Consider the following 26,539-nt stretch of genomic DNA (forward strand, 5'->3'; position numbering starts at 1 on the left):
TTATTTTCCCGTTTGTCGCGGTTTCGGCGTGGGGGACCCGCCCCGGCCCCACTCTGGGAACTCGCGCCTTGGCAAACCCGGCCGCAGCGCCGCGCCCCCGCCCGGCACCGCCACTGCCACTGCCGGGGCACTGCCGGGCCGCCGCCTCCCCCCGCCCGCTGCCTTGGTACGGCCCGGCCCGGCCCCGCCGCCTTGGTACGGCCCGGTCGGCGGCGGGAGCTGCGGCCCCGCCCCGTGCGGGGTGCGTGCGCTCCGCTCAACTTCCGGCAGCGGCAGCATGGCGGTGAGTGCGGGAGCGGCGGCGGGGCCGTGCTCCGGGCTCTGCGCTCCGGGCTCTGCGCTCCGGGCTCTGCGCGGTGTCCGCCCGGCGCTCTCCGAGTGGGGCCGCCCGGCTCCCGGGGCCGCTGCCCGGGTTGCCCGCGCTCCGCTCGGTGCGGCGTGGCGGCCCCGGTCCGGCTCCCGGGGGGGTGGCCGGGCCGCTCTGCTCCCCGCGGGTCCCTGCGGCCCCGGGCGGGCTGTGAGCAGCCGCTGGTAAATGAGTCAGTAGCGCAGGGAAACACAAGACTCGGTGATTAAACTTTCTGGCACGAGTGAGACCTTTCATTCGCTTCCTGCGATACCTTTGCTGTTTAAAGTATTTCGAGGTCTGCCGCGCTGCTGTTGGTCAGGTCTGCGGTTCCGTGGGCGCGGTGTCGGCCTCAGAACGCCTTGCTCGGGGGAAGAAGCATCAAACCCTCGAACTTCACGTGTGTGAAGATGTACAGCCGCGGTGCCTGTGCCGCACGTGTCCTTGAGCACCTGCAGCGTGTTGTGCGATAAAAGAATAAGGGGAAGGCATCTGTAACACTTAATGGCGGTGTTTAAACACTGGTGGAATTTCAAGTAACTTAAAATACTTCACCTGAAGAACTCTCTTTGTGAGCTACAATTAGAGTAGACTTGTGTGAGACTCCTCCTGGTGTGGGGAGTACTGTTCCCATCTAATGAAGGAAGGTACATGGGGTCTATGAAGGGTCTGGAACAAAACCAGAATTCCATTGGTTTTCTTCACTTAGGATTTACGTCCACTCGTTTCTCCTCAGTTTTGACCCCTCTGATCAGTTAGTTGCGGTAAGATGTCCGTTTTTGCGTGTCGCATTGGCTGCTGAGGCTCCTTTGCCTTGGGGAGGGTTGTGGACCGTTCCCTACAGACCTGAGGTCCCGTTTCAGAAGGTGGATCTCGAGGACGTGGATCGTTGGTGGTGTTGGGAGGTGCTGCAGCCTTATGGGAGCCCGTGAGGAAAGGTGTTCTGGAGTGGCCAGTAATATGTTACTGTTCTGTATTTGTTAACCCATTCAGCCAGATTTTTCTTCCTCTTTCTGTTTAACAGGAACGTAAAGGGACAGCAAAGGTCGATTTCCTGAAGAAAATTGAAAAAGAGATCCAGCAAAAGTGGGATGATGAGCGAGTCTTTGAGATTGATGCTTCGGATAGGCAGGACCAGAAGAGGTATAATTATCCTTTTTCAGGTGTTATATTTAACTGCTTGAAGTGTCTTTTTGAGGCAACTTTAGTCCTTCAAAACCCGGGGGAAAAAGCGGCCTCTTTAGAATGGGCAGTGTTCTTGGATCACCTGGAGGTGCGTTGCTGTGGCTGACAACATGGAGCAGTGCGGTGCGCGTGCTGGCCGAGCTCCAGCAGGATGGAAAGGGCCTTTTTCCCGCTCCCGGGTAGCGTCAGCGCCCTCAGGGGCTTTAGAAACAGGTTCTCTGTGGCGACGTGCGCTTTTTGGCGTGGAGGAGGCGCCCGCGTGCGCTGCGGCCCCTGCGCGCGGTGGACGGGGCGCCCCGTGTCCGGGACAGGTGTCTGCGCTGAACGAGCCCCGGTGCTGGCGCGGGGCGGGCGAGCGGGGCTGAGCCGCCGTGGTCGCGTGGCACCGGCCTGTTTGCAGCGGCACCGGCTCAGCCGTGTCTCCGGGAACACGTCGGCTCTGTCAGAGTTCTCTGCGGTGTCAGTCCTACGTGGGGTTTTCTTTTGCAGTTTTTTTAAAAAGATGATAAAACCTGGTAGTGTATCAGTTCTTTAAAATCAAAACTTGCGTTACTGGCAGGGAAAATAGTATTTTATGTCACCGTGGGCTGGTAATAGCTGAACACATCATTTAACTTTTTCACTTATGCATCTTCTGATGGTCATTTTGTGAGCTAATTACATGTTTTAATTCTTTGACTTTCTTCTCAGCAAAGGGAAGTTCTTTGTTACTTTTCCTTATCCGTACATGAACGGCCGCCTTCACCTGGGACACACATTTTCTTTATCTAAATGTGAGGTAATAAGTTTTCTTTGCTAATACCTTTAGATACCTTAGAAAAATACCGATTTTGTGGTTAAATTTTGAGCTAACGGAATGCCTTACTAATTGCTTTATAGACAAAATAACGGCTTATTCAAGTTTTCCTCTTTTCCCCGTATTTCAGTGGAAATATTGCTGATTGGAGAGAAATGCCGCTGATTGCTTTTGTAAATTGTAGGAGACCAGACCGCAGGTGCTTCCCCCGTTCATTCCTTCGGATTCGCTGGGCCCCGGGAGGTGCTGCTCGGTGGCTCGGCCTTCGCAAGAACTCGTACTGTCTCTTCTGCTCATGAATGCTGCGCTCTGGGACCTGCGTGTTAACGGGTTTTAGATACCAGTGGATAGGATCCCACAAAGGTGATCTGTTCTCTGCGCCCGCTCTCAAGTCAGAAGCCCCTCCCTGGAGATTGGGAAAGCTTGTGCTTGCACAGCCAGGCGGGGCAGACCTGGTCGCAACATCTCGCTTCACCTTCCTTTCGTTTCGTCAGCCTCCGGGTGCTGCCGGCCGCACTCGTCTGGCTTCCAGCGGTTTCATGCTAAAGAAGGAGCTACACTGTGTTCGGAGTCGGGTGCTGACTTCCCCATGTGCCATTCTTGTGTCATCTGATTCATTTTTCCACTTTATCTAGTTTGCAGTTGGGTATCAGCGGCTCAAGGGAAAGAACTGCTTGTTTCCGTTTGGGCTACACTGCACTGGGATGCCTATAAAGGTAAGACAGTTTAAACTACTGGGGCTTTTTCTGATGTTTTCTATACTTCAGACTACTTAGAGCATTGCTCGCTGTCTGTCCAGAACACCATGTTGATTTATGCAAAACCTCATCAAGATAGTGTGATTTGGAGCCTGCGTTTGTGGTAAAGATACGTTCTGTTGGAACTACACATGATGAGTTTCTAGAAAAAAAAAAAGCCTTAAAATTAAGTTTACCTATTGCATATTTTCATTTGCAAGAGAACCCTCCCCGTAAAGGTTTTCGGACCAGGACGGGCTGTCCTGGAGCCGCGGGTCTCCCGGGAGCTCCTGCAGTGTCCGGAACACGCGCGGCGCTGTAGCGCGGTGTGGTCGGCGGGGCGCTGGGCGGCGCTGAGGGCTCCCCGCGCTCTGCCCAGGCTTGTGCAGATAAACTGAAACGGGAGATGGAATTGTACGGCTGCCCGCCGGAATTTCCTGACGAGGAGGAGGAGGAGGAGGAGAGCTCTGCTAAAAAAGAAGAAGAAAGTATCATCAAAGACAAAGCAAAAGGCAAGAAGGTAAATGCCAAACCGAGGCTTTCTGGACTGGTAGCTGTGCTCTCTAGGCCCCAAACTGCGTGTTTGGAGATTTTCCTCCTTTGCATCTGGAGAAACCTGGGATAAAATACTTGGGTTGTTTTCCCAGATAGCTGGATACTTTTAAGGTAGACTTGAAGAAAAAAATGCGTCGATGGCATGGTTCCAGAGATACCATCTTAATGCATAAAACCTCGACGGTGAGCTGGGGCACCGTGCGATAGCTTCCTGAGGAAAATGAGATCACCCAGAATAATACTGACTTGTTTTTTGGCTGCACAAACATTCACAACCAAGTTGTAGGAAATAACTTGGTCTTCTCAGCGACGGGGATGGATAGATGCACCTGCGATTCTGGTTATTCTCTTGGAACCTGCTATCTGTTCTAGCTAGATAGGCTAAACAAAATAATCCAAACTATTTTGGCTTTGAGATTTATGATTTTGGGAGTATCCCAAAGAATCTAGTCTGGGACAGATGCAGAGCTGTTCTGAGTGCCGTTTGACGTGCTAACGGGGCTGTGCCGGCGGAAGGACCCGTTGGGTCCTGGCTGCTCTGTACCACGGGTGGGACCGGCGCTGTGCTGGGAGCTGCTCTTGGGCACAGACACGGGATATTTGAAGGACGATAGGTGGGAAAAGCAGTATGAGCGAAGTGGCAGCAGAGCAGGTTTTGGATACCAGGATGCAGCGCAGGACTGCTCTGCCTCTTCATGGCACCTGTTTGTCTGAGCAGGACCTGCCCGAACTGGTCCCTTTCTGCGGGTGTGCTGGGCAGGCGGGAGCAGGAGGGGGCTCGTCGATGTGCGGTTGGGTACAAGCTGGAAAATAGTGCAGGTCAGAAATCGGTTGTTAATCCTCACTTCTCTAGAAGAGACACTGGAGTATTTCTTTTAACTTGTATAACTGGAAATAGAAACCGTAACATGAATAGAGAAAAATGCTCTTGAGCATGTGAAGCGGTTGCGGGTGGGAGAACGTGCGCTCTGCTCCCCCGTCCTTCCAGAGCAAGGCCGCGGCCAAGGCGGGCTCTGCCAGGTACCAGTGGGCGATCATGAGGTCTCTGGGGCTGTCTGATGAAGAAGTGGTCCGGTTTTCCGAGGCTGAGCACTGGCTGCATTATTTCCCTCCCCTCGCCATCCAGGATCTGAAGAGCATGGGGCTGAAGGTAACTCTGAAACAGTTACGCGAGCAGCCGTACTTGTGTCGTTACTGTGCTTGAGAACCTGCTGCTTCTCCTTTGAGAAGATTTTCTTGATACCAGTGTTATTCTAGAAACACTTCTGGTATTTTCAGAATTATTAATTTAACATTTTAATAGTCTTGGGCGATAATGAAGTGCTTTCTTATACAGAACTTATACCTGTGCAGTGATCACAACTGGAAACAAGAATCCAGTAAGGAATGGTGAATTTCACTTCTTGTTTCTGTATTGAATAACTGTTCTGTTGTCAGTGTTGAAAGTAGCTATAGGAGGAGTAATGATGCGATATTAAATAAAGATACTCGTCCTGCTGACAACAGATTTTTAAAGATAAAGACGCGTGGAGGTGATGAGCTGAGGCAGCGCTGAGCTGCAGCGCAACGGCTGCTTAGAACGGCTGCGGCCGCTCTGCAGTCCGGGCCGGCCCGCGGGGCCTGGGGGCTGCGGCGCCTCAGCTCTCAGAGCCCGTGCGCGAACAGGCCGCGCAGCCGAGCTTTCACGCGTTGCCCCTTTGTGTGCTCGCGCCATCTGTTTGCAGAGAATTGTTGTTATTTTTAAAAATAGTAGTTTTGCTGTTGTGAGGTTCCTTGAATTTCTTTATTGTATTTACTTACCAGTGAATCTGACACATTTCCAGGTGGATTGGCGGCGTTCTTTCATCACAACAGATGTTAACCCTTACTATGATTCCTTTGTGCGATGGCAGTTTCTTACGTTAAAGGAAAGGAATAAGATTAAGTTTGGGAAACGGTAAGTGTGCCGCTCGGCTCCGAGTTTACTGCGGGGGTAATGAAGATGGAACCCTGTGACACGTTTCTGGAACGTGCTCATATTAACCTACAGTTCTCTAATGTCAGACGCCCTGCTGGACATGGTAAAGCAGCGTGTTTACTGCGCTGGCAGAGTGTGGGACGTTGTGCTCCTGTTTCCTTTCTTCCGTGGGTACCAGCCCAAGGCAAAATGGGGCCAGTGCTGGCGCTCGTGCGGAAACCGAACGTTGACGGGGGTGGGAACAGATTGGCGCAGAGTTTGGAAATGCCATTGAGCAGCCTTTCTTCGTAAAGATCTCTTTCCACTTTGTCTATGCATTGTTGTATTTGTTACTAAATGACAGCATACTTTTATCTAGATACACAATTTACTCTCCAAAAGATGGGCAGCCTTGCATGGATCATGACAGGCAAACAGGAGAGGTAATATTTTAGTTGGCATTTACTTGCATTGCTTAGAATTTATTTTTCCATTCAGTATTTAAAATCATATCTTATAGTAAAATGTATTTTGTCCGTACAGAGTGACTGGTTCTCGGTTGTCAGTGCCTGTGAGAATGGAATGAACTTCTCTACTGAGAGCATCTGTCCTGAACCATGGATGGTGCTTTTCCATTGCAGCCGTCTCTGTGATTATTTGGCGTTTTGTGCCAGCAGCATCACTACATCGTATTGTTATCTATTGAAACAAAGCAAATAAGCTGTTATTGACTTACATGTTGCTGAGATAGCGGCTGTCATGAGCAAACTGCTGGACTTAGCAGTAAAGTATAACATCTCTCACCAGGCTGCGTTTTAGGAAGCAGCCGTTTGTGTCAAGGGAAATACGATTTACTTTGAAGAAAGCATCAGCGCCTTAAAGAGCGTTTGGGTTAGGTTGCCACCCAGGCAGGATTGGTCGTCTCTGCTGCTCGAGTCCATGTCGATGTTGATTGCTGTGCTGTTTGTGTGGATTGCAGGGTGTCGGGCCTCAGGAGTATACGCTAATAAAAATGAAGGTGTTGGATCCTTATCCCGCAAAGCTAAGGTAGGTCTTGAATTTGTAATGGCAAACAGGTTGATCTTATGGCCAGAAGTGACCGTTACATTAGTCTGTTTTGCCTAATGCGTAATTTAGTTTCATCCTGTGAATTCTGTCACTTCAAAACCTTGGTGTCTGTCTGGAGCTGGTATTCACTGGTCTGTGCGGAACCCAAATTGGAGTGTAAAAAACAGAAAGAAAATGAAAAACCCGCGAAGAACTTAATGACCCGCTTTCCTCTGTTAGGAAACGTTTCTCAAGTGCGTGTTGCCTGGAAGGCCTGTTTTGTATTGCCACAAATGTCTTTATTTTGGTGACTTGTAAAATACTTTTTCCTCTCCAGTGGCCTGAGAGGTAAAAACATCTTCCTGGTGGCTGCGACGCTCCGGCCAGAGACCATGTTTGGCCAGACCAACTGCTGGGTGCGCCCGGATATGAAGTACATCGGCTTCGAAACCAGGAGCGGGGAAATCTTCATCTGTACGCAGAGGGCGGCCCGGAACATGTCCTACCAGGGCTTCACCAAGGTTAACGGCGTCGTGCCCGTTGTCAAGGAGCTGATGGGAGAGGTGAGCGTCCTGCAGCCCGGCCGGGCTCGGCTGTTCCTCTGAAGCCTGCAGTCCCACAGGGGAGGGAGAGTTCTGCTTGTAAAGACAGCGCAGGAACTTTTACGCAGATGTTGGAGTGGTTGGTGACTACCAAGCAAGCGGAAGACGCTTCCTTGGGCACTGAGCTCCAGCCGCTGCTGGGGCTTGACCTGACGTGCTCGCCCGTGCACGCACACCTGCGTGACTGTTGTCCTCGTGTCGCTTGGCGACGGACGGGGTTGAAGTGACACGTGTCTGCACACTGGAAGTGCGGTGACTTCTGTGTGGGGGTGGAACAGGACGGGAAAAAAGTAATAGCTAGGAAAGATTCTGGAAAAGGGCTTTTTGTTGATGCTGAAACTTGCGGTACATCTTTGTGAACCAAGCTTTTTTTTCAAATGTGCTTCCTCCTTATCTAACTATATATATATATATATTTTTTTTTTTATATATATATATATATATATATTTAATATATTTGTTTGTAGTATGTAAGGAATGCCAGCAGATTAAAAGAGTGTCAGCAGGGAGAGCTTACTCCGGAGCGCTGTGTGTAACAACACCCCTTTGTCCTGCACAGGAGATCCTGGGCGCTGCGCTTGCTGCACCCCTCACCACCTACAGAGTTATATACGCGCTTCCCATGCTCACGATCAAGGAGGATAAAGGTGAGAACTGCACAGCAGTGTCTTGCCAACCCCTGCTCGATGTGCCCTCAACGCGTGGTGACCGATCTTTGTCTGTTGTGTCTGTTTCTTTGTCAAGGAACTGGAGTGGTGACGAGTGTTCCCTCTGATGCTCCAGATGACATTGCAGCCCTGAGGGATTTGAAAAAGAAGCAGGTCAGTCTGAGGTGCTTCTGTTGCTGTTTCCTTTCCCTGGAGTGGGAGGTCAGAAGTGGATCTCCAGTGGGTAAAATGGAGCTCCCTTTAGTGGGAGTTCTGCTGTTCAACAGTGAAGTTAAAAGCAGCTGGGCTGGGGCAGATGTTTGTTCTCAGACTTCAGAAAGAGTTTTGGATGAGAATTGTCTAACTTGTGTTGTGTTTTAAGGTACAGAACAGTACCAGGGGAATTAAAATAACTTCCTGTTGGGGAAGTGACTTCCAGAGACGAGGTTGAGAGCTCTGTATGAATTTCAAATGAGACTGAAAGTAGCTGTTGCTATTGCCGCGTCAAGAGTACCTCAGTGTCTCGACAGCTGTCCCTGGCTGTTGAATGCTTGTCCCGCTCGTTTTCAGGGTAGAGGGAGAGTGGTGTTTCCACTGTTAAAAATGTGACAATTATGACAAAGAATCACCTGGGAATGAGATGGGCATTAAACTCAGGTGTGACAAATGGTGAGAAGGCATGGAAGTGACTTTATCTGCTTTATAATAAGATGTTGTGTGCAGGAAAGACACTATGAATGGATAAAACCCTTTAAGTCCAGCAGATTTTTGTTCTAACTGTATTGCCCTTTTTTCTTCCTCTTTCAAAGGCTTTGAGGGTGAAGTATGGCATCAAAGACGAAATGGTCCTGCCGTTTGAACCGGTACGAACGCTGCGCTGTGTCCACCTGCAGCACACGCTGTATTCACTGAGGAGCTGCGCCTGCGTTGCCCAGAGCTGCCATTTAAACCCTCCTCAGCAGAGCCGAAGAGTTTAAAGTTTTCGTGTTTTGCTATGGTTGTGATATTTGGTCTGTTAGGGTTTGTAACCCAGATTCGTTATTCTGTGCTACACTTCAGAGATTAAGAAAAGTATTAATTTCTGTTGGAATTACTATTTTGGAGAATGGATTGCATCATTCTACTGATAACCTGCCGGCTGGTTGGGGCTTAACAGCCTTAGTGGCCAGATTATTCTTGTATGTCCCTGAGGCTCGTGCGGGGTCACGGCGATCTGTCCTGCCTAGAAAATGCAGGTGGCAGGTAAAGCCGTCCTAGTGTCCCGCGTCATCCTTGGTTCAGCGCTGGGGTCGTGTCAGGAGGCAGAACCGGGTTATCGCTCATCGGAGGGCAGCTCGGGGGTCACGCTGGGGGCTGCCAGGGTTGCTGATCCGAGGAGCAGAATTGCACTAATACTTTAAGTCCTGTGTAACCTGCTCAGTAATAGATGCTGCAGGTTGTCCCACAGAGTAGCACAGTACCGCACAGTTTGACGTAGCCCAGCACCTGCTGCCGCCAGAGGCCTTGGTCAGTATTGCTTTTGGCCACGCCGTCAGCAGCGCAAACCCTTCCCGGTGACTGCACCAACGGCCTTTCTTCCCGTCGTGATCTCCGGTTCAGGCTCCCACGTCGGCCTCGGGACTGCAAACCAAGCAGGACGTAGTTATCTCTGTTCTGTTCAATGCGTCACTTCTAGCAAAGCTTGTGAAATCTGAGAAACAAGTCTTTGTGCAGATTTTACTACACCGAGGTAGTTTGAACTGCGTATCTGACACTGTTTTGTTAATTCTCAGGTGCCCATCATTGAAATCCCGGGCTATGGCAGCCTTTGTGCTCCGTCGGTCTGCGATGAGCTCAAAATCCAAAGCCAGAATGACAGAGAGAAACTTGCCGAGGCCAAGGAGAGGGTGTACCTGAAAGGCTTTTATGAGGGAGTAAGTAACACAAGATTCTTGTGTTTTCTTGCTGAGCTTGATTAGCAGAAAGCAAGTTGGTAAATATGACGGATTTAAAAAAAAAGACTGCAGGAAAGAGGGAGTTTCCGTTTTTCGCAGGCCGGTTCCCAGCCCTCCCGCGGCCGGGGCTGTGCCCGCGAGCTCGGTGCGCTGCGGACGGGGCTGCCACCCCGCTCTGGGGAGCGGATCCGTTCTGCCGCAGGTGTTGATTTGGAAACTGGTGTGAAAGAGCCGTGTGTTGGGCCGTGCTGTGGCTGGTTGTCTTTTTTATCCCCTGTCTTTACTCGTGGAATGGCTTGCGCTGGTACAGTTGTCAGCTGTTTACTTGAAAGCTGGTAACAATTTTTATTTCTGATTAGCTGTGTTTGATTTGCCTCTGTGAGTGCTGACATGTATACAAACTCATTTTGGGTAAAGATGGCTGTCTATTTAATGAAAAACATAAAATCTCGGTATTGCTATTTTTTGCAGTAACTGCTACTTCATGTTGCTCTAAAGAGCCATAGCACCTATTTCTTATTAATTAAAAAAACCAACTCCTGTGACCCGTCTTTTACAGGTAATGTTGGTGGATGGATTCAAGGGACAAAAAGTTCAAGATGTCAAGAAGGTTATTCAGAAGATGATGGTGGATAATGTATGTGGTAGCGTGCACACGGTCTTTTCCATTGCCCGTTTTGTCCTTCTCACAGCGGCTGTGTTGCCGAAGAGCGCTCTCTGCTCTGGGTCTGGAGCGCTCTGTGCTGCTTTGGGTTGCGCCGGAGCGTGAAATGCGGCTGAAGAGGATCCTTGTGTCTGGGACCGAGTGGGGTGAATAGCTCATTAGAGACCTGATGCTGCCTCATCCCGTCGCCTCGCCTGGGAAGTGCCCGGTGCTCTGCTTTAGTCTCCCCTGTGGCTGGGAAGATGCTGAAGCTGTGAGATCCCAATCGTCAGTGGTTTTCAAGCTGAGCATAGGGTTCCCTGATTATTATTGCTTTTGGCCACAGTATCCCGTTCTTTACAGAATTACCTCAGAAAAGCACGTAGTCAAGTGTTGCCCTCGTTCTGCTAAAGCGGGTTCTGAGGCAGGGAGCCTGTGCAGCGATGAAAGCCGTGCGATAAATGCTGTAAAACAGATCGGAACGGAGAGGATGCTTTTTAGCAATATGTGAGGATTTTCAAGACTTTGCTTAGTACATAATTCTTAGCTTTTATTACCCTTCCAACTCTTAGGGTGAAGCCATGATTTATATGGAACCTGAGAAACAAGTGATATCGAGGTCTGCTGATGAATGTGTCGTGGCCCTTTGTGACCAGTGGTAAGTGAAGTAAAGCTAGAGTTATAAAGTTACTGCTGGATTATGTCCTGCTTGGGGATTGCTTTATTACATTAAACTTTTCCTGACTGTAGGTACTTAGATTATGGTGAAGAGAACTGGAAGAAACAGGCATCAGAGTGCTTGAAACATCTAGAGACGTAAGTCACAAGAGCAGATGTGAAGGGGAGTGGTGGTTTTGGGGTGGTGGGCTGAGAGGGGTGATGAGTAGCAGCCTGTTTCTTACAGGTTTTGTGAGGAGACAAGGAGGAATTTTGAAGCTACCTTGGGTTGGCTGCAAGAGCACGCGTGCTCCAGGACGTACGGCCTAGGTAGGCAAACACCCCTTTTCTCACCCAGCGAGGACAGGAGCGCTGCTTTTGGGAGGCTTAAGTGATAGCCAGAATGCAGACTGGTTTAGGTAACGTAGAGCAGGTTTAGCCAACTTGCATCTCGACCCAGCGTCCGGGGAAGCCACGCGGTCTCAAGCACACGTGGCCAGGGCAGTTTTATCTTTGCGCTGCTATAGTGATTCTGCACAGCATCTCTGTAGCTCTTTGCCTGGGCCGTCAATTGGGAAAGGACCTCAGAAGAAGGATCTAATACCATTTCGTGGGTGTTCTCACATTCTGGTGAGCCTCCACCTTGTGCAGCCTGTGACACGGGACGACTGTTGTAACTGGTGTGATACACAGCGAGCGATCGTGAGCTGGAGTTTGTAGCCAGCTTCTTAACACAACCAAACAAAAATAGCAAGTGTTTTCTCTTTAATAAAATTTTCAGATGCATACATTGAACTTTAAAAAAGCGTTTTTAAAAGTGTAAACATGAGTACTTGCATATATATGTGTGCATATATACATGTTCCACTGAAAGTCAAACTGTGCACGTGTGCTCGTGTGTCAGGCGCGTTAGGGCTGCTCCTGAGTGTACCCACTCCTGGTTGCCCTGGCAGGGACGCGGCTGCCGTGGGACGAGCAGTGGCTGATCGAGTCCCTCTCCGACTCCACCATCTACATGGCCTATTACACCGTGGCTCATCTGCTGCAGGGGGGCGACCTGCGGGGCCAGGGGGACTCTCCGCTGGGCATCAGGTGAGTCAGCTTGTTTCCTGGGCTGTGCTTATCTCCTGAGCTGCTCCTGACAAACGCTGAGTGGCTGATTAGTTGATTCTGTGTTTAAAAAGCATTGTTAACTGTTAACCTGCTGTTAGCTGAAGTTACAGCAAAGCTGCAGAAGAGGAGTAGAGAAAGAGAAGGGAGTATGGTGGCCAGAGAGCGGAGGGATGTCCCTGAAAGCAGAACTGCGCAGAGTCAGTCACCGTTTTTAACGCTCTTTGACTTGCCTTGGAACGGCCCCTGCCGGCTGTTCCTGAGAGGCTGGGCTAGGGGCTGCTGAAGCGTCTCTGCTCTCTGGGGCTGCAAAACACTCTGATTCAGTGTACAAAGCGGGCAAGATTTCGTTCCTGTGTTTGAAGCTGGTGACTCTCCTCGAAGCTTAGAGCCGTCGTTTGTCTGCAGCTGCTATGTGGAAACTTTGAAAGTAAGAGGGAGAAGGCGTTTGTACCAAAACACCTCCCAAGGCTGCTCTGCGGCCTCTTGGGGTTGTGAACTGCGGTGGTGGAGATCAGAGCTGAGACTGTAACAATTCACCTGGGGTTGAAAACCCATTGCCAGTCTTGCCTTGAGTCTGATGCTCTAATTCTGCATGTTTTATAAACTGTTTTCTGGAGTAGCTTACACACTGGAACTGGAACTTACCTCCTTCAATGCTGTAACTAATCTGAAAACTATTTCCAAAGTGAAGATTCTTACAAACAGAAATAGTTCTGAAAGACTTGGCAAGGCTTTAATTTGGGCTCAAAGCTCGCTAATTATAGAGAGGCTACCTACACACTCGTCGTGTCTGGAAACAGACTTTGAAGTGAGCATCCCGAGCTCTGAATTATAGATTTGATGTAATGAAGTATATGCAATTAGAACGTACTCTTATGTGAGTAGATAACATCATCTTATAGAGTTAGCAGATGCTTTTTGCTAAGGCTGGCTCTGGTTTATGGGGGTTTATGGCCCGTCGTGTCGGTCACACTGGGTCACAGTGATCTGCGGCACTAATGCAGCAGCTCAGTCACAGCAACTGAACCATAGAACCGTAACTACCAGAGCTAAACCGGCAAACCGGTGCGTGTTGGACTTTATCTGCGCTGGCGCTGTCACCTGTCACTTGAACCCGTCGTCCTGTGTGTCCCGGGGTGCTCTGGATCCACAGCGCTCCTCCGCGCAGCGCAGGCCCGAGCGCCTCAGCAGATGTCAACAAATAGTAAACTCTGGTTTGAAATGGTTTAATTTGAGATGTGTGCAGGTAGGATCTGCTGGACTCCAGTGGAATTCTAAGGAGCTAGGAAAAAATGATATTTGTTTATTGCAGGCCAGTGGCTGCAGAGCTCTGGGTCTGAGCTGCATCTCATCAGTGTTTTCATTCAAAATTGTGGACCCTGCCTCTAGTAATTGGTAAAATGTCCTGCATTGTTGATATTGAGTGGGATCGTTCTCTTCAGAGACCGCTGATTCTTTCCATGTACCGGGTGGCCTTGTGCTGTACAGGCGTTTTTCCTGCAGAGCGCGGGGGACGCTGGTGACCCGGGCACAGCTCGGGGGTCGGCCCGGCTCGGCTCAGCTCGGCCCGGGAGGCGGCCCGGCTCGGCTCAGCTCGGCCCGGGAGGCGGCCCGGCTCGGCTGGGCTGGGCTCGGGGGTCGGCTCGGCTCGGCTCATCCCAGGAGTCAGTTTGGGTCGCAGGTGGTGCCGGGCAGGGGCTGGGTGGCATCTGGAAGGAAAGTCAGCAGGTTTCCAGGACATTCAAGATTGTTTTAATTGTTAATTACTTTTTCTTTACGAGAGTGCTCATGCTTTCTTAGGAAACATCAAAGGGCACTTTAAGCAGGGCATGGCTCGAGCAGTTCTGATTTTGTTTCTGGTGTTGGACTCACTGATCTGATCTCACTCTGCTTATCAAATGGAATGTGTTGTCAGAATGAATCATTGAGTTTTAAGCTGTCTTACTCAAGATGCAAGCGGAATGTTTATTGCCGTCTCATTATGGGACTGATTCTGTGCAGGGCACATCAAATGAGCAAGCAGGTTTGGGACTACATCTTCTTCAAGGCAGCTCCGTTTCCTAAAACAGACATTCCCAAAGAGAAGTTGGACAAGCTGAAGGAGGAGTTTGAGTTTTGGTATCCTGTGGATCTCAGAGTTTCTGGCAAGGATCTGGTGCCCAATCACCTGTCGTACTACCTGTACAACCACGTGGCCATGTGGGCAGAGCAGAGGTGAGCGTGGGGCGTGCAGATCAGCGGTGCTGGTCAGTCCGGGGGGCTGGGAAGCTAATGGCTTTTTGTGACCTACAACCCTCAGAATTAGGCTGAGAATGTGTTCTTACTGTGACCTTGCTGCAGCTGTCTATAGCAGAACTTATTAGGGCTTTTTCCTCCTTTGGGAGCGGACAGACTACTAAGTAGCAGCACCTGGAGCTAAATCCAAATGCAGCTGATGTTAGAGTTGTGGTGTTTGATATTTTTCATTGGTGGTAACTCTATGGGGGCATAAAATGCCAAATGTTGTCTGTAAATATCTCCTCCTATGTTTTTTCCAGTGTCAAATTGTATTCCTGCACTGGATTTTTGAGTAACTTCATCATCATTAGGTTTTCTTAGTTACTTCTCAAGGATCATCAGCAGTGTGTCCATATTCCCGTGGACTGTGCAGTGCAGGCTGAGACTCTTTGGTCACGGCATGTTTTTAGAAAGATGTAGTTCTGTGCACTAAGGTGCTATGTTTGCATTCTCCTCTGATGAGCTGTATAAAACTGTATGGGAAGAGCTGCTTTCTGACCTATGGTAGAGACGGGGTGGGGGGTGCGGTATATGTGTGCCACGTATGGTAGAGACGGGGTGTGGTATGTGTGTGCCATGTATGGTAGAGATGGGGTGGGGGGTGCGGTATGTGTGTGCCATGTATGGTAGAGACGGGGTGGGGAGTGCGGTATGTGTGTGCCATGTATGGTAGAGACGGGGTGGGGGGTGCGGTATGTGTGTGCCATGTATGGTAGAGATGGGGTGGGGGGTGCGGTATCCGCTGCTCCGCTGCGTGGGGTGCGTGGGGCTGCACTGTGGGCGGTGCCAGGCACTGGGATAAATGGGATAAACTGGGACAGATGCAGGAGCAGGTGCAGCGAGCGAGGTGCAGTTGTGGTGCAGCGCTCCCTGTGATGACAGTCCCTGACCTTAGACTGCAGTCCTTTTCATCTTTGAAGACATTCCTTCATGTTTTGTTCAAGACACTCTCTAGATATTTTTTGAAGATTCCACTTCAGGCGTTCATCCTGAACTGGAGCATCAAATGTTTGTTTTTTTTTTAAAGAGAAAATATGTTCACTTGAGCAAATGCTTTGGATCTTGTCTTCAAACAGAGACAAATGGCCCGTGGCTGTGAGAGCAAATGGACATCTGCTCCTCAATTCGGAGAAGGTACGGTGAGGATTCGTGATGGAGCGGCTTTTGCGGCTGTCAAAGCAGGCACGTGCAGCCAGGCCGGGAAATTCCTTCTCGGAATTTGAGGAAACAGTGAACGTTCTCGTTTCCTTATTGGCGCCCTCCCGTTTTTCAGCAGAGGTGAAGAGCTGCCTTTCCTCCCGTTCCGCTGAACACTTCTCTGAAGTCAGCTCTTGTACAGCTTCACCAGCCTCGTCAAGAGTTCAGTGCATTTCTGCAAAGGTTTAGGGTAACATAGAACGTAGAATGATTTTTTTCAGTAAATTTTAGCTTTACTAAGCATTGCAGTAGGTGCAGTGGGAGGAAACAGTTTGTGCCAATAACTTGCTAATGTATGCAAGCCCTGAAACTGAATGTCATTGAATTTCAAAGAGCCCAAACCTAGGAATTAGGCCTTGCAGGTGGTCCAGTATGAACCAAAAACCCCCACCAGAGTCCTTCTTGAGGAGGTAAGGCAGGATGAGCTGAAAACACGAATTTTTAAGTAGTATTTAAGTAATATTAAGGGCAAGTCTCAAGTGCAACATTCCGCAAAGTCCCGTCTGCTTGTGCTGCGGGACTTAGTTCAGATCTACCAAACAGCTTTTGCTGTGGCTCAAGGAGAACATGCTTTCCCAGTGGCTTTCCCAGTGGCTTTCCCAGTGGCTTTCCCAGTGGCTTTCCCAGTGGCTTTCCCAGTGGCTTTCCCAGTGGCTTTCCCAGTGGCTTTCCCAGTGGCTTTCCCAGTGGCTTTCCCAGTGGCTTCCCCAAGCGCTTGTTGTGTCTGTCTCGCTCATCCAACGCCAAATGGATGTGTGACCAAACCAAGACTCTTCTGTTTCTTCCAGATGTCTAAATCTACAGGCAACTTCCTTACTCTGTCTCAAGCTGTGGACAAGTTTTCTGCAGATGGTGAGTACGTCCTGACCTGCCGCTGGGTTTCAGTTAGGCCGGAAGGGCTAACGTCGGTGTTTTGCTCCCGAAGAAGCAGGGGGTTTGTTGGAGTAAAGAATTGCAATAAATCTGCCGCTTACCACCTGTTCTTGTTTGAGAAGCTGAACTCTGTGTAGAACATTGGGATGTGTGTTAGCACAACAGCTGCTGGAACCAGGAGTGGCTCCTGGTGCTCAGCCCTGCGAGAGGGGCCTGTTTGGTTTCTCCACGTTGGCTCCAGAGCTGGAAACGCAGGGCGCGGGCGGCTGATGCGCGCGGGGTGTGCGCCCGCGGGCCCCCCGGGTTGTACCTGTACCCGGTTCTCGGCGTGTGCCTGGCTCCCTCCCGGAGGGGCGGGACCTGCCCGGCACCTCGAGCGGCACAGGCAGCTTGTAAATTCTCCTTGCGTTTTATTGACTCGCAACGCGCAGTTCATTGCAGTGAAGTGGCGTCCCCTGCCCACTGTGTGCCAGCCGTGTTAGCTGAGCCGGTTTCTTTCAGGCATGCGGTTGGCCTTGGCTGATGCTGGAGACACGGTTGAAGATGCCAACTTTGTGGAAGCCATGGCAGATGCTGGCATTCTTCGTCTCTACACATGGGTGGAGTGGGTGAAGGAGATGATTGCAAACAGAGACAGTCTGAGAAGTGGTCCTGCCAACACCTTCAACGACAGAGTCTTTGCCAGGTGCTGTACCAAGGCTAATAATGCAGTTTGATCCTTTGCTTTCTTGCAAGCAGCACCTCTGTAGGTTTGGTTTTCCCTACAAATTAGTGAATTCTGTGAAACAAACCACATTACAGAACGGGTGATGTGATTGTGCTGCACTGGTGATGTTGGTAGGCTATGCAGGACTGATGTGTTCATTGCCTTCCCTCCCCAGTGAAATGAGCGCAGGCATCATGAAGACAGACCAAAACTATGAGAAGATGATGTTTAAGGAAGCTCTGAAAACTGGCTTCTTTGAATTCCAGGTAAGAGGTATCTTTTTAGGTATAAGAAACTAACACTTGGTATTTGGTACTTCATAGATTTCTTTTGATCCTGATGTCTCAGATCCCTAATTATACAGCTGAATTGGAATCAGAATTGTGCCAAGAAACATGAGTGCTGTAATGGAATCAATCTGAAATCGTAGAGATCTGCTTTTGTCATTTCTGCAGAAGTCTAGAGGAAGAGAACTGTGCTGCGAATAGTCCTGATATCTAGTATGACTGAAGAGCTGCTCAAAAAAAGACACTATTAAAGAGTGTTTCCTTTCTTTAGCTGCTTGTAATAAGGAACTCTGCATAAGAAATCCAGATAGTGCACCAACAAAGTTGTTGGGAAGCAGAGTGCTTTTTGATGTGTTCCATAAACCACGTCTCTGGACTGTCTGCTGAACATGCCGCTTCGTTTGGTGAATTACAGAGTCCCTTATGCGGCCCCTTTATGATAATCAGCAGTGTGATTAAGTGGGCTGAATTATTTGTGTGACGGGTCATATTCATTGTCCTTTTCTCAGTATCTGTACGCCAGCTGTTGGGCGATAGTGCCTGATGCAGAGTTGTGGATATTTTTGGTTTATGTCGTGCCCATAAAGAGTTTTTTCAAAGCAGAAGTCAGTGGCCAACTGACAGGTCCACGCTCCGGTGTGTCAGGAAAGTACTGTTCTCGCAGTCATCCGTCACCGAGTTCTCGGCTGCTTGCGTTCTGAAGGCAGCTGGAGCGAAGGACTCTGTTTTCTCCGTGTTTCTCCGGGGCAGCTGCAGCGCGTTAATGACCGTGGCCTTGGCTGTGTTTCAGGCAGCAAAAGACAAATACCGTGAGCTGGCGATCGAAGGGATGCACAGAGAGCTGGTGTTCCAGTTCATTGAGGTTCAGACCCTGCTCCTGGCTCCCATCTGTCCCCACTTGTGTGAGCACGTCTGGTCACTGCTGGGAAAGGTACCGATGTTCCTGGTCTGGCACCTGATTAGGATCTAGATTTCTGTTGAGTTTTAGTAACACTTGTATCAGGCTTATGGATATCTCTTATATGCAAGTAGAAGAAACATATGTTGTATAATACAAAGAGCCATAATACTTTATAGTCTATAGAGCAGTGAACATATAGAGTTAGCCTGTTACTGTCATGATATATACAGCCTTAATGCAAGTCACTTCGGTTGTCTTCTCACAAAGAGGTGATCTAAACTGAACCCGAGGGCTGCAATATCCCTACGCTTACACGTGAAGGAGGCGTTTGTTTAATGGCCTTGTGCCTGTAGCTGAAGGTCTGTAGCGGTGCTGTAGCTCATGGAGCTTCAGACCGTCTGAACTCCAGCTGCCAGGCGAGCTATGACGGGTTGAAAAACCACCCCATGCTGCTGTGTTTTCCTCCCGGCGCGTCACTCCTTCTGCTCTTCGCAGCCCGATTCCATCATGAGAGCCTCGTGGCCGGCAGCAGGTCCCGTGGACGAGGTTCTCATTCGCTCCTCTCAGTACCTGATGGAAGCGGCTCACGACCTGCGGCTCCGGCTCAAGAGCTACCTGACGCCTGTGAAAGGGAAGGTGAGGCGCGCGGGGTCTGCCCGGGTGCGGGTGCTGGGTTGTTCTGCGTTGCTGAATGCTGTTCTCTGTTCCCCTAGAGAGGCGCCCGAGAGCCGTGCGAGAAGCCGTCGCACTGCACGGTGTTCGTGGCGCGCAGCTACCCGCCCTGGCAGCACACCGCCCTGTCGGCCCTGCGCCGCCACTACCAGGTGCTCGCCCTTCCGCCTCCCCTGGGCTGCGGGCCTGCTTTGGGGGGCTCTTGCTATCTGGAAAAGGCTTGTAAGCTGTAATTTGGTACCAATTTATTGAAATACAAAGCAAGGTAGTTTTAATTTTCTTTATGCTTCGACAGCTGTGCAATGAATTTTGGTGCTTAACAAAAATCTCCCAAGGAATGTCATTGATCTGACAGTTTGATTTCGTTGGTTTTTGGCAATCTGAGTAAAAAGCAGCCCATGTTCTGTTATATTTTTTCGTTTGTGAGTGGATAGCATTTAAAATACTCTTCACAGCTGCATTTCTGGGGCAACATTGGCGGGCAGGTTAGTGCTGCCGTACTATGCAGGTGCAGTTTTGGTCCCTGAATAGGTGTGTTGTGTTCAGTGGTGTTACAAGAACTGTGTTGAAATGGAATCTGTTAGTCATGAGTAGAAGAAAGGAGCTTTTGTGACAGCAGAAGAATCTCTGCCATGGGGAAGCTGCTGGGAATGGCTTTGGATCTCCATTAACTGTCCTCTGAACACGTCAGTGTTGGAGCTGGAGGAGCCGGGACTGATGTAACTTGTGGGGCTGAAGTAAACCAACATTCCTCGTGTGAGGTTTGGTTTGGTGCTGTTAAACTCTGGGCATTCCATGGGCTGTTTTCTGCATCACCATCAATCTGCGGTTTGGTCTGATGCGCTAAATAAAATTGTCACAAATGCGTAAATTTTGGATGTAAAACCCAAACAATTCAGGAAGTTAGTGCTTAAAAATGTGCTTGTGATAAGGCTCAGATGTGGGTTTAAAATGCGTTCTGGTAGAAGGCAACTGCAGCGCGGTACTGACTCGCCTGGGTGGCAGTGCTTAGCTGGGCTTTTGGTCAGAGCTTTAAAATTTTAGTTTTAAAATACCTCAAAGGGATGAGAAAATTATTTTATGTGGAATCAATGATAATGCCAAACCTTGCTGGTATTATGGGAAAGCAGAAAAGGTTTATGATACTAAAGGGCAAGTTCTTTTTAGTGATACCTGTACTTCTAAATTGTCGTTCGTCAGGTCAGCGGAGGCCACCTGCCCGATAATAAAGTCATTGCCGGGGAGCTCAGCGCCCTGCCGGAGCTGAAGAAGTACATGAAGAAGGTTATGCCGTTTGTTGCCATGATCAAGGTCCGTGCCAGAGGGACAGTTCTTGCCTAAAGCTGCTGTGAATGGAACGTGTCAGAGGCCGCGATAGCCTGTGACGTTGTGCACGGCCGGTGTCCCCTTCACTTCACCCCTGGGTCCCCTGCTGACTTTGGCCTTCGGTCTCTGTCCTGCTCCTTGCTTGTGTGGCATCTTCATGGCTTGGTTTAGACTTCTGTGACATCTCTTGGAGATTCAAGGAAACGTCTCTATGTGATTTGGCCCGGGTGGTCCAGTGGTCTGGTGGTTTGTGTATTTTGCAGGTGGTACAGCCTGTGCCTCACATACAGGTGGATTCCCCTACATTTGGAATGCTGAGGCTCACCCAGGGATTCAGCCCTTGACTTGTGAAGAGCAGGAGCCAATTGCACATAAAGATGTAGAAACATCTGGGCTGTGCAGATCAGTGGGTTTTTCTCTGAAACCAAGTATTCAGCAATTCCAGTGGACAAAGTGCTTTTCTACATGTGCTTCCTATTTGTCAAAGGAGAGGTTAAACGTAAAGAAAGCGTGTGATTCGCTCCATGCTAATGTAGGGGATGTTTTACACCGCGCTGGCAGCGGGTGGCACAGCCGCGTGCGGAGCCGCCGGGGCCGCGGGCTCGGCGTGCCAGAGCGGGACGGGGACGGGGACCGGGAGACCCCCAGGACAAAGCTCTGGCTCAGGAAAAAGCCTCACGTAGTTTTTGTGTTGCCTTTAATACTCTGTCTCTTGTGGCCGCTGCTGTCGGCTCTCTGGACTAATTAAGTGGCTTTTCTGTTGCCGTATAAAGTAGTTGTTATTTCCCTGCAGAGAACCTGTTTCACAGCTGCTGTGGACGTGTCCGGTTGTTGTGTGCTTGTCCCTCCTTCTAAACTAGGGCAGAAGTCTGAATCTCCGCCTGTGAAATACCGCCGAAATGCTGACTTATTTTGTGAATTCTCCACCTGCACATTAAACAGGGATTATAAATAACTGTGAATGTCAAGCACCTTTTCAATTCTATATTGAAGATGTGTTCTAATTGCTCTTACTCCTCCTGTCGGTGTCACTAACTCCCTGTAGAAGAAGCCCTGTTACAAGGAAGTTGTTGCTCCTACGTTAGCGTGTTGTGCCAGCAGAGAGCTCTCGTGTTTAAAAGCCCGTTCTCTTCATGACTAATGTAGATGGGTTGCTGTTCTGGAGCATCATTTCACTTGCAGCCTTCGGAGGGTTTGAATCCTTTTGTTTTCCTTCCGACAGGAAAATCTGGAGAAGAACGGTTCGCGCGTTCTTGATCTGGAGCTGGAATTTGATGAGCGTGCGGTGCTCATGGAGAATATCGTCTACTTGACGAACTCCCTGGAGGTTGGTGTACCCTTGGGTTTCACTGGGGCCGCCGGAGCCCCCGCGGCGGCCGGGCGCGGAGCCCCCGCGTTCGGAGGGGGCGGTGACTGCGGGCGCTGCGCGCGGCGGGTTCGCGTGCCCGGTAACTCCTGCTCTCTCCAAGACAATTAAGCTCCTGTTTATTTCCCTTCCCGCCCTGCGTCTCTTTTTTTAACAGCTGGATCACATTGAAGTGAAGTTTGCGTCTGAAGCAGAAGACAAAATCAAAGAAGACTGCTGTCCTGGAAAACCATTTTCCGTATTCAGAACGGAGGTAAAAGCAGAAATTCCGATATCGGAAGTCTGAAAAGTAAAAAGCAAACAAACAAAACAAACCAAAGAACCCCCCCAAACAAACAAAAAAACCCAAAGAAACAACAAAAAAAGCCATTTAAAAATCTTTAATCAGACATGAACATTGGAGATTTTTGCCTTTGATCCCCTTCAAAAGAAGAAACATCTCCTGAAGCAATTAGGGTTTATTTTCTTGCTCTGTGTAGCGCCCGGAACGTGCCCGTGATGGTACCTGGGCTTTGAGGCTCCTCAGGCAGCACGATGCACTGATTTGACCTGAGCACTGTTAAAAGCAGGTCACCGCAGCATTAGCATGTGCTCGTGTTCGTTTCTTTCCACCATCTGCCTCACCTGCCGTGTTCTGGATAAGGCAGATAGTATCTCAGTTAGAACGCGGGCTAAATGCAGGGAATTGGGAGGGTCTTGTGCAAGTGTAGCTGAATCTCACTGCACCCTTATTTAGGAATTGTTGTGTTGCTTATCATACTTGTTTCGAGGTATTAGAGTTTCACATGGGAATTCATATTCCTTGTTTGCTGAATCTTGAAGTGTTATTTAATACTTTCTGTGCTTGTCCGTTGGTTTATAACGGGCCAATAAATGGCATTCAGTTGCATAAAGATAAAACCTTTCAAAAGTCTAGTATTCCCGCAGCCGTGTCGTGGAGTCTCGGCAGAACTAATCAGTGTGTAAGAAGGGCTGCAGCGGGGGTACCGTGTGTGAATATTTCTCGCTCCAGTGCTTTTCGACAGCAGAGACGTGCCCGATTTCCCTCCATGTGCCCTAGCAGGCGCGTGTGCGCGGCCCGTGTTCGGGTTCCACCACCAGCACTGTTTCTAAGTTTATCCATCCGGATTGTTTGTTGACAGATGTTTGTTTTGGTATACGGATCCTCCTTTAACGTTCGCATGGCCTTTCTTACAGCCCAGCGTGTCCGTGTTCCTGGTGAACCCTCAGCCGTCGAATGGCCACTTCTCTACCAAAATCGAGATCAGGCAAGGAGACAACAGAGAGACGGTGATCAGGCGCCTCATGAAGATGGACAGAGGAATCAAAGGTGAAACGCCCGCAGATGTACGCGGTTGGGTCGCTGGTGTAGGAGGGAAGTGGAAGCGAAGCTGGCGGAGTTCCTGCTGCTGTCGTAGCTGCTGGGAGTTGTGTGTTTGAGTGAACGGGAAAGAGAACCTGCAGATAGGCTTTTCTGTGGGTTCCCCTCACTCGTCTGCGTTCCGCAGCTGGTGCGCTGAACCCAGATTCATCCGGAGGTTGGTGCGGGTGATATTTCCATTTGTGCTCTGTCAGCAGGTATAGGGAGCTTCTGCCACTGCAGTGTTTTTGGAAAGTAGCACGCTCTTTTCTAGCCCGCGTGTTGATAACTTCAGTGTTCCTCACTTCTCCACCTGCTTGGAAAGACGTTTTCAGACAGCACGGAATAGCACGATAGAACTTCATGTCAGACGTGGTTGAAATGAGCATTAAGTTTCTGGACAGTGCAATGAAAGCGAAGAGCGTTCTTAAAGGAACAGCAGGCGTGTTTCTGTTGGAGAATGTGGGAATTAAGAATGAAACAAACCCGAGGCATGTGAGCTGGGTGCAGAGGCAAAGCTGGACCTCATCCAAAAGCTGTGACAGCAGAGTCACCTCTGTCTGTATCTTTCAACAGCTTGTGTTTGTATTAGTGTGTGTCCGTGGAACAAAGACAACTCAAAGACAACTCCCTACATGTGCGCCGCACACAGAGCGGAATATACGATAGCGTGTAGCAAAGGACCGGCCGGGAAATGCCCTGTACAGACGGTGTGGGTGTGTGTCGGCCAGCCTTCTGCTGGGTGGATATTGGGAAACGACTGAGGACAAGGAGAGGAGGCGGTGCCGGTTCCCGCTGTGCCCGTTGCGGACGGTGCCGCGGCTCTGGTGTCCCTGCTCGGGCTGTACCTGCAGGGAGCCTGGGCTGGGGATCCGTGGCTCCCTGCGCTCGCTCTTGTTCCGCTCTGTGTTCTTTGCTTGGTGTGTGTTTTGATAGCGAATTGCGGTAGAACCGCTCTCCCCTGCCTGTTCTCCCAGCCTCTGGAGGCCGTTGCTCAGCAGATGGTCCCATAACCGCTCAGTTAGGCCTGGCTGTCCTAGAACCAGATCAGGCAAATGCAGGGCTTACGTGCCCATTAGGAGCTGGTGTCGCTGTGTGGTTTACCCCGGTTCTGTTGATAACTTGCTTTGCAGCGGGTGTGGAGCTGGGCATGGACGTTATTCCCAAGAGAATGTGTGTTCTTGGAGCAGATGTTTTGAAGTACCAAGTGTTAAGTGTTGTTCTGATGAATTCAGTGGCTGCTGTAGGTTGTGTGTAGATCCTGGAGCGTAACCAGCCGGTCTCCCTGCTGCAGATCTCTCGAAAGTGAAGCTGATGAGGTTTGATGATCCTGTGCTTGGGCCCCGCCGGGTTCCAGTCCTCGGCAAGGAGGAAGCGGAGAAGAGCCCGATTCTGGAGCAGGCCATCTTCCACATCGACCTGCATGAGAAACGCGTTCGCGTCACTGAGAACGGCCTGACAAAGGACATCGGCGACACGCTCGTTTATCTCGTTCATTAAGCTGGCACGTACCCGACTCGATCCCAGTACTGAGAAACCTCCCGGAGTGACTTTGAAATCATCTGTAGTGAACAAAGATAAGAACTAGTTCTATAAAAAGGTCCACCTAAAGCAACCTAATTTTGCATGCAAGTTCACCCCATCTCTTTTAAGAAGTGGATATAATAAACTTATTTTCCTCTGGCCCTTTGGCTTGTGTTGACCAGTGCTAACGTGGTGAACGTTCCTTTCCAGCTGTGGTCAGTGTTTCCACCAGGCTGTCCCGCTCCCTCCTGAGCTGCGCAGGGCACCGCGCTGTCAGTCTGCGGGACAGAGGGACAAGGTGCCTGTGCGCTTCGGTGTGTCACTGCTCGGTGACCCAGGTGCCTGAGCAGGGTCGGGGCACTTGTACGAGACCAGCAGTTCAGGAGTCATTCGACACAGAACTCTCCAGCAGAGTCAAGTGTGAACGCTGCCGTGTTCTCAGCTCCCAAACCAGGTGTGGCTGTAGCAAACGCTTTTCCTTTCTTATTCTTTCATAAAACTATCCATAAATCTTTTTTCAGTGGAAAGTCTAGTGTTCTTTCCATAGATTTTAAATGGATGTTTTTTGGTCATTTCGGGCCTGTCGCAGGCTGCTTTTTCCCTTTTTGAGTCATGAACCTACAGGTGCAGCTTCAGGCCTCCGCTGCGCGTTCCCGGAGGCGGCTGGGGCCGAGCAGCACGTTGCTCCGCGGCCGCTTCAGGATGCTCGTGTGGACTCGCTCTTGTCCCCCCAGAGCGCGGGAGGGGACGGCGGCACCGCAGCCTGAGCCTCCCCGCAATGTGGGACCCCTCCGGCCGCCCCCTCTGAGCGCACGGGCTGCCGGGCTGGAGCAGAAGCCTCTCGCAGGAGACAGGAACAAGGACTGGGGGTTTCCCAGCGGGGCGAGGCGGGTGCAGGGTTTGTGGGCTGTTTCCAGCCGCAGAGGCAGACGCTGGATTCGCGACAGAGGCAACGCGCGGCGGAGCTGGAACCCTCGTGCCGCCCCGCGTAACCTGCCGGCGGATCCGCTCCCCGCACGTGTGCGTTCCGGTCACCTCTGCTCCACAAAGAGCAGCTCGGATCGGGTGAAGCAAGCCCGTCAGAAAGCTTTCCCGAACTTCCTTGTACAAAAGCACCTTCTCTAGTTCCAAGAAGCAGGGATTACAGCTCGTGTTGGCAAAGCAGCAGCCAGGTGATCTGAGCAGGTAAAAACTAATTCAGAGTTCCAGAACAGTCGGTATTGCTTCCCTTCCACGAGGGTGGGGGTTCCGCCGGGGCAGCCGTCCGGAGCCCTTTGCCGTGGGTCGGGGAGCCGGTTGTGAGCCGGTCGGGTTGTGCGGGAGGGCTCGTTAGTGCTGTTATTCCTTACGGGCTCGGAGTTCAAGTGAATCAGCCGAAGGAGTTGATGAGCCAGATAGAGCCAAAGAGCTGGAATTTGTGTCTGGTGGTTTGCTGCGTCCCAGGAGGTGTCGCTGCTGCGCTGGCTCGTGGGCGGCTTTTCCCAATAAAAGCTGGTGACAGGATAACGAGACTTTCATGGTGTTAGACGTCCCACGTTATTAACAAAACTCTGGCCTTACTTAGTGGTCTTCCTGTTAGGATTTTGGTTAGAGAAATCCAGAAATGGATCTTTTTTTATTCATTTTAACTGAGCGAGATTCGAAGTCCATGAATTCACAGCCCCAGAGAACAGGGCTGGCGTGGTTGTGAGCTCTGCAGCTCCCGCTGTAGCACCGTGGGACGGTCCCTTGGCTGCGTCCCTTCAGCAGAACGTGCGGACGCTTGTCTCTGGAGCGGCGTGAGGCACGGGGGGTGCGGGTCCCCTGGCCGTTCGGGGGGTGCGGGTCCCCCTGGCTGTGCTTTGGCTGGGCT

General features: G+C 50.5%; 1 protein-coding gene across 2 annotated transcripts; it reads left to right on the top strand.

The window, feature by feature from the left end:
• Positions 1-145: 145 nt before the first annotated feature.
• On the top strand, positions 146-24,848 carry LARS1 (leucyl-tRNA synthetase 1). 2 transcript variants are annotated; one of them, XM_065029385.1, is made up of 32 exons: positions 147-283; positions 1,371-1,489; positions 2,222-2,309; positions 2,963-3,043; positions 3,444-3,584; positions 4,608-4,769; positions 5,443-5,555; positions 5,935-5,998; positions 6,535-6,602; positions 6,940-7,165; positions 7,764-7,851; positions 7,949-8,025; positions 8,661-8,714; positions 9,624-9,764; positions 10,345-10,422; positions 11,001-11,086; positions 11,179-11,244; positions 11,333-11,415; positions 12,039-12,177; positions 14,200-14,412; positions 15,552-15,609; positions 16,461-16,524; positions 17,047-17,230; positions 17,427-17,517; positions 18,329-18,469; positions 18,935-19,075; positions 19,153-19,263; positions 20,312-20,422; positions 21,660-21,764; positions 21,961-22,056; positions 23,001-23,133; positions 24,458-24,848. In XM_065029385.1, the coding sequence occupies exons 1-32, from the start codon at positions 278-280 to the stop codon at positions 24,661-24,663; spliced, it is 3,534 nt and encodes a 1,177-aa protein (XP_064885457.1). In that variant the 5' UTR covers positions 147-277; the 3' UTR covers positions 24,664-24,848. The 2 variants fall into 2 exon arrangements, with proteins under 2 accessions (XP_064885458.1, XP_064885457.1); XM_065029386.1 differs by lacking the exon at positions 4,608-4,769 and having other exon boundaries at positions 146-283.
• The last annotated feature ends 1,691 nt before the right edge of the window (positions 24,849-26,539 follow it).

Source organism: Columba livia, chromosome 14 (assembly GCF_036013475.1).
Source record: "Columba livia isolate bColLiv1 breed racing homer chromosome 14, bColLiv1.pat.W.v2, whole genome shotgun sequence".
NCBI lineage: Eukaryota > Metazoa > Chordata > Aves > Columbiformes > Columbidae > Columba > Columba livia.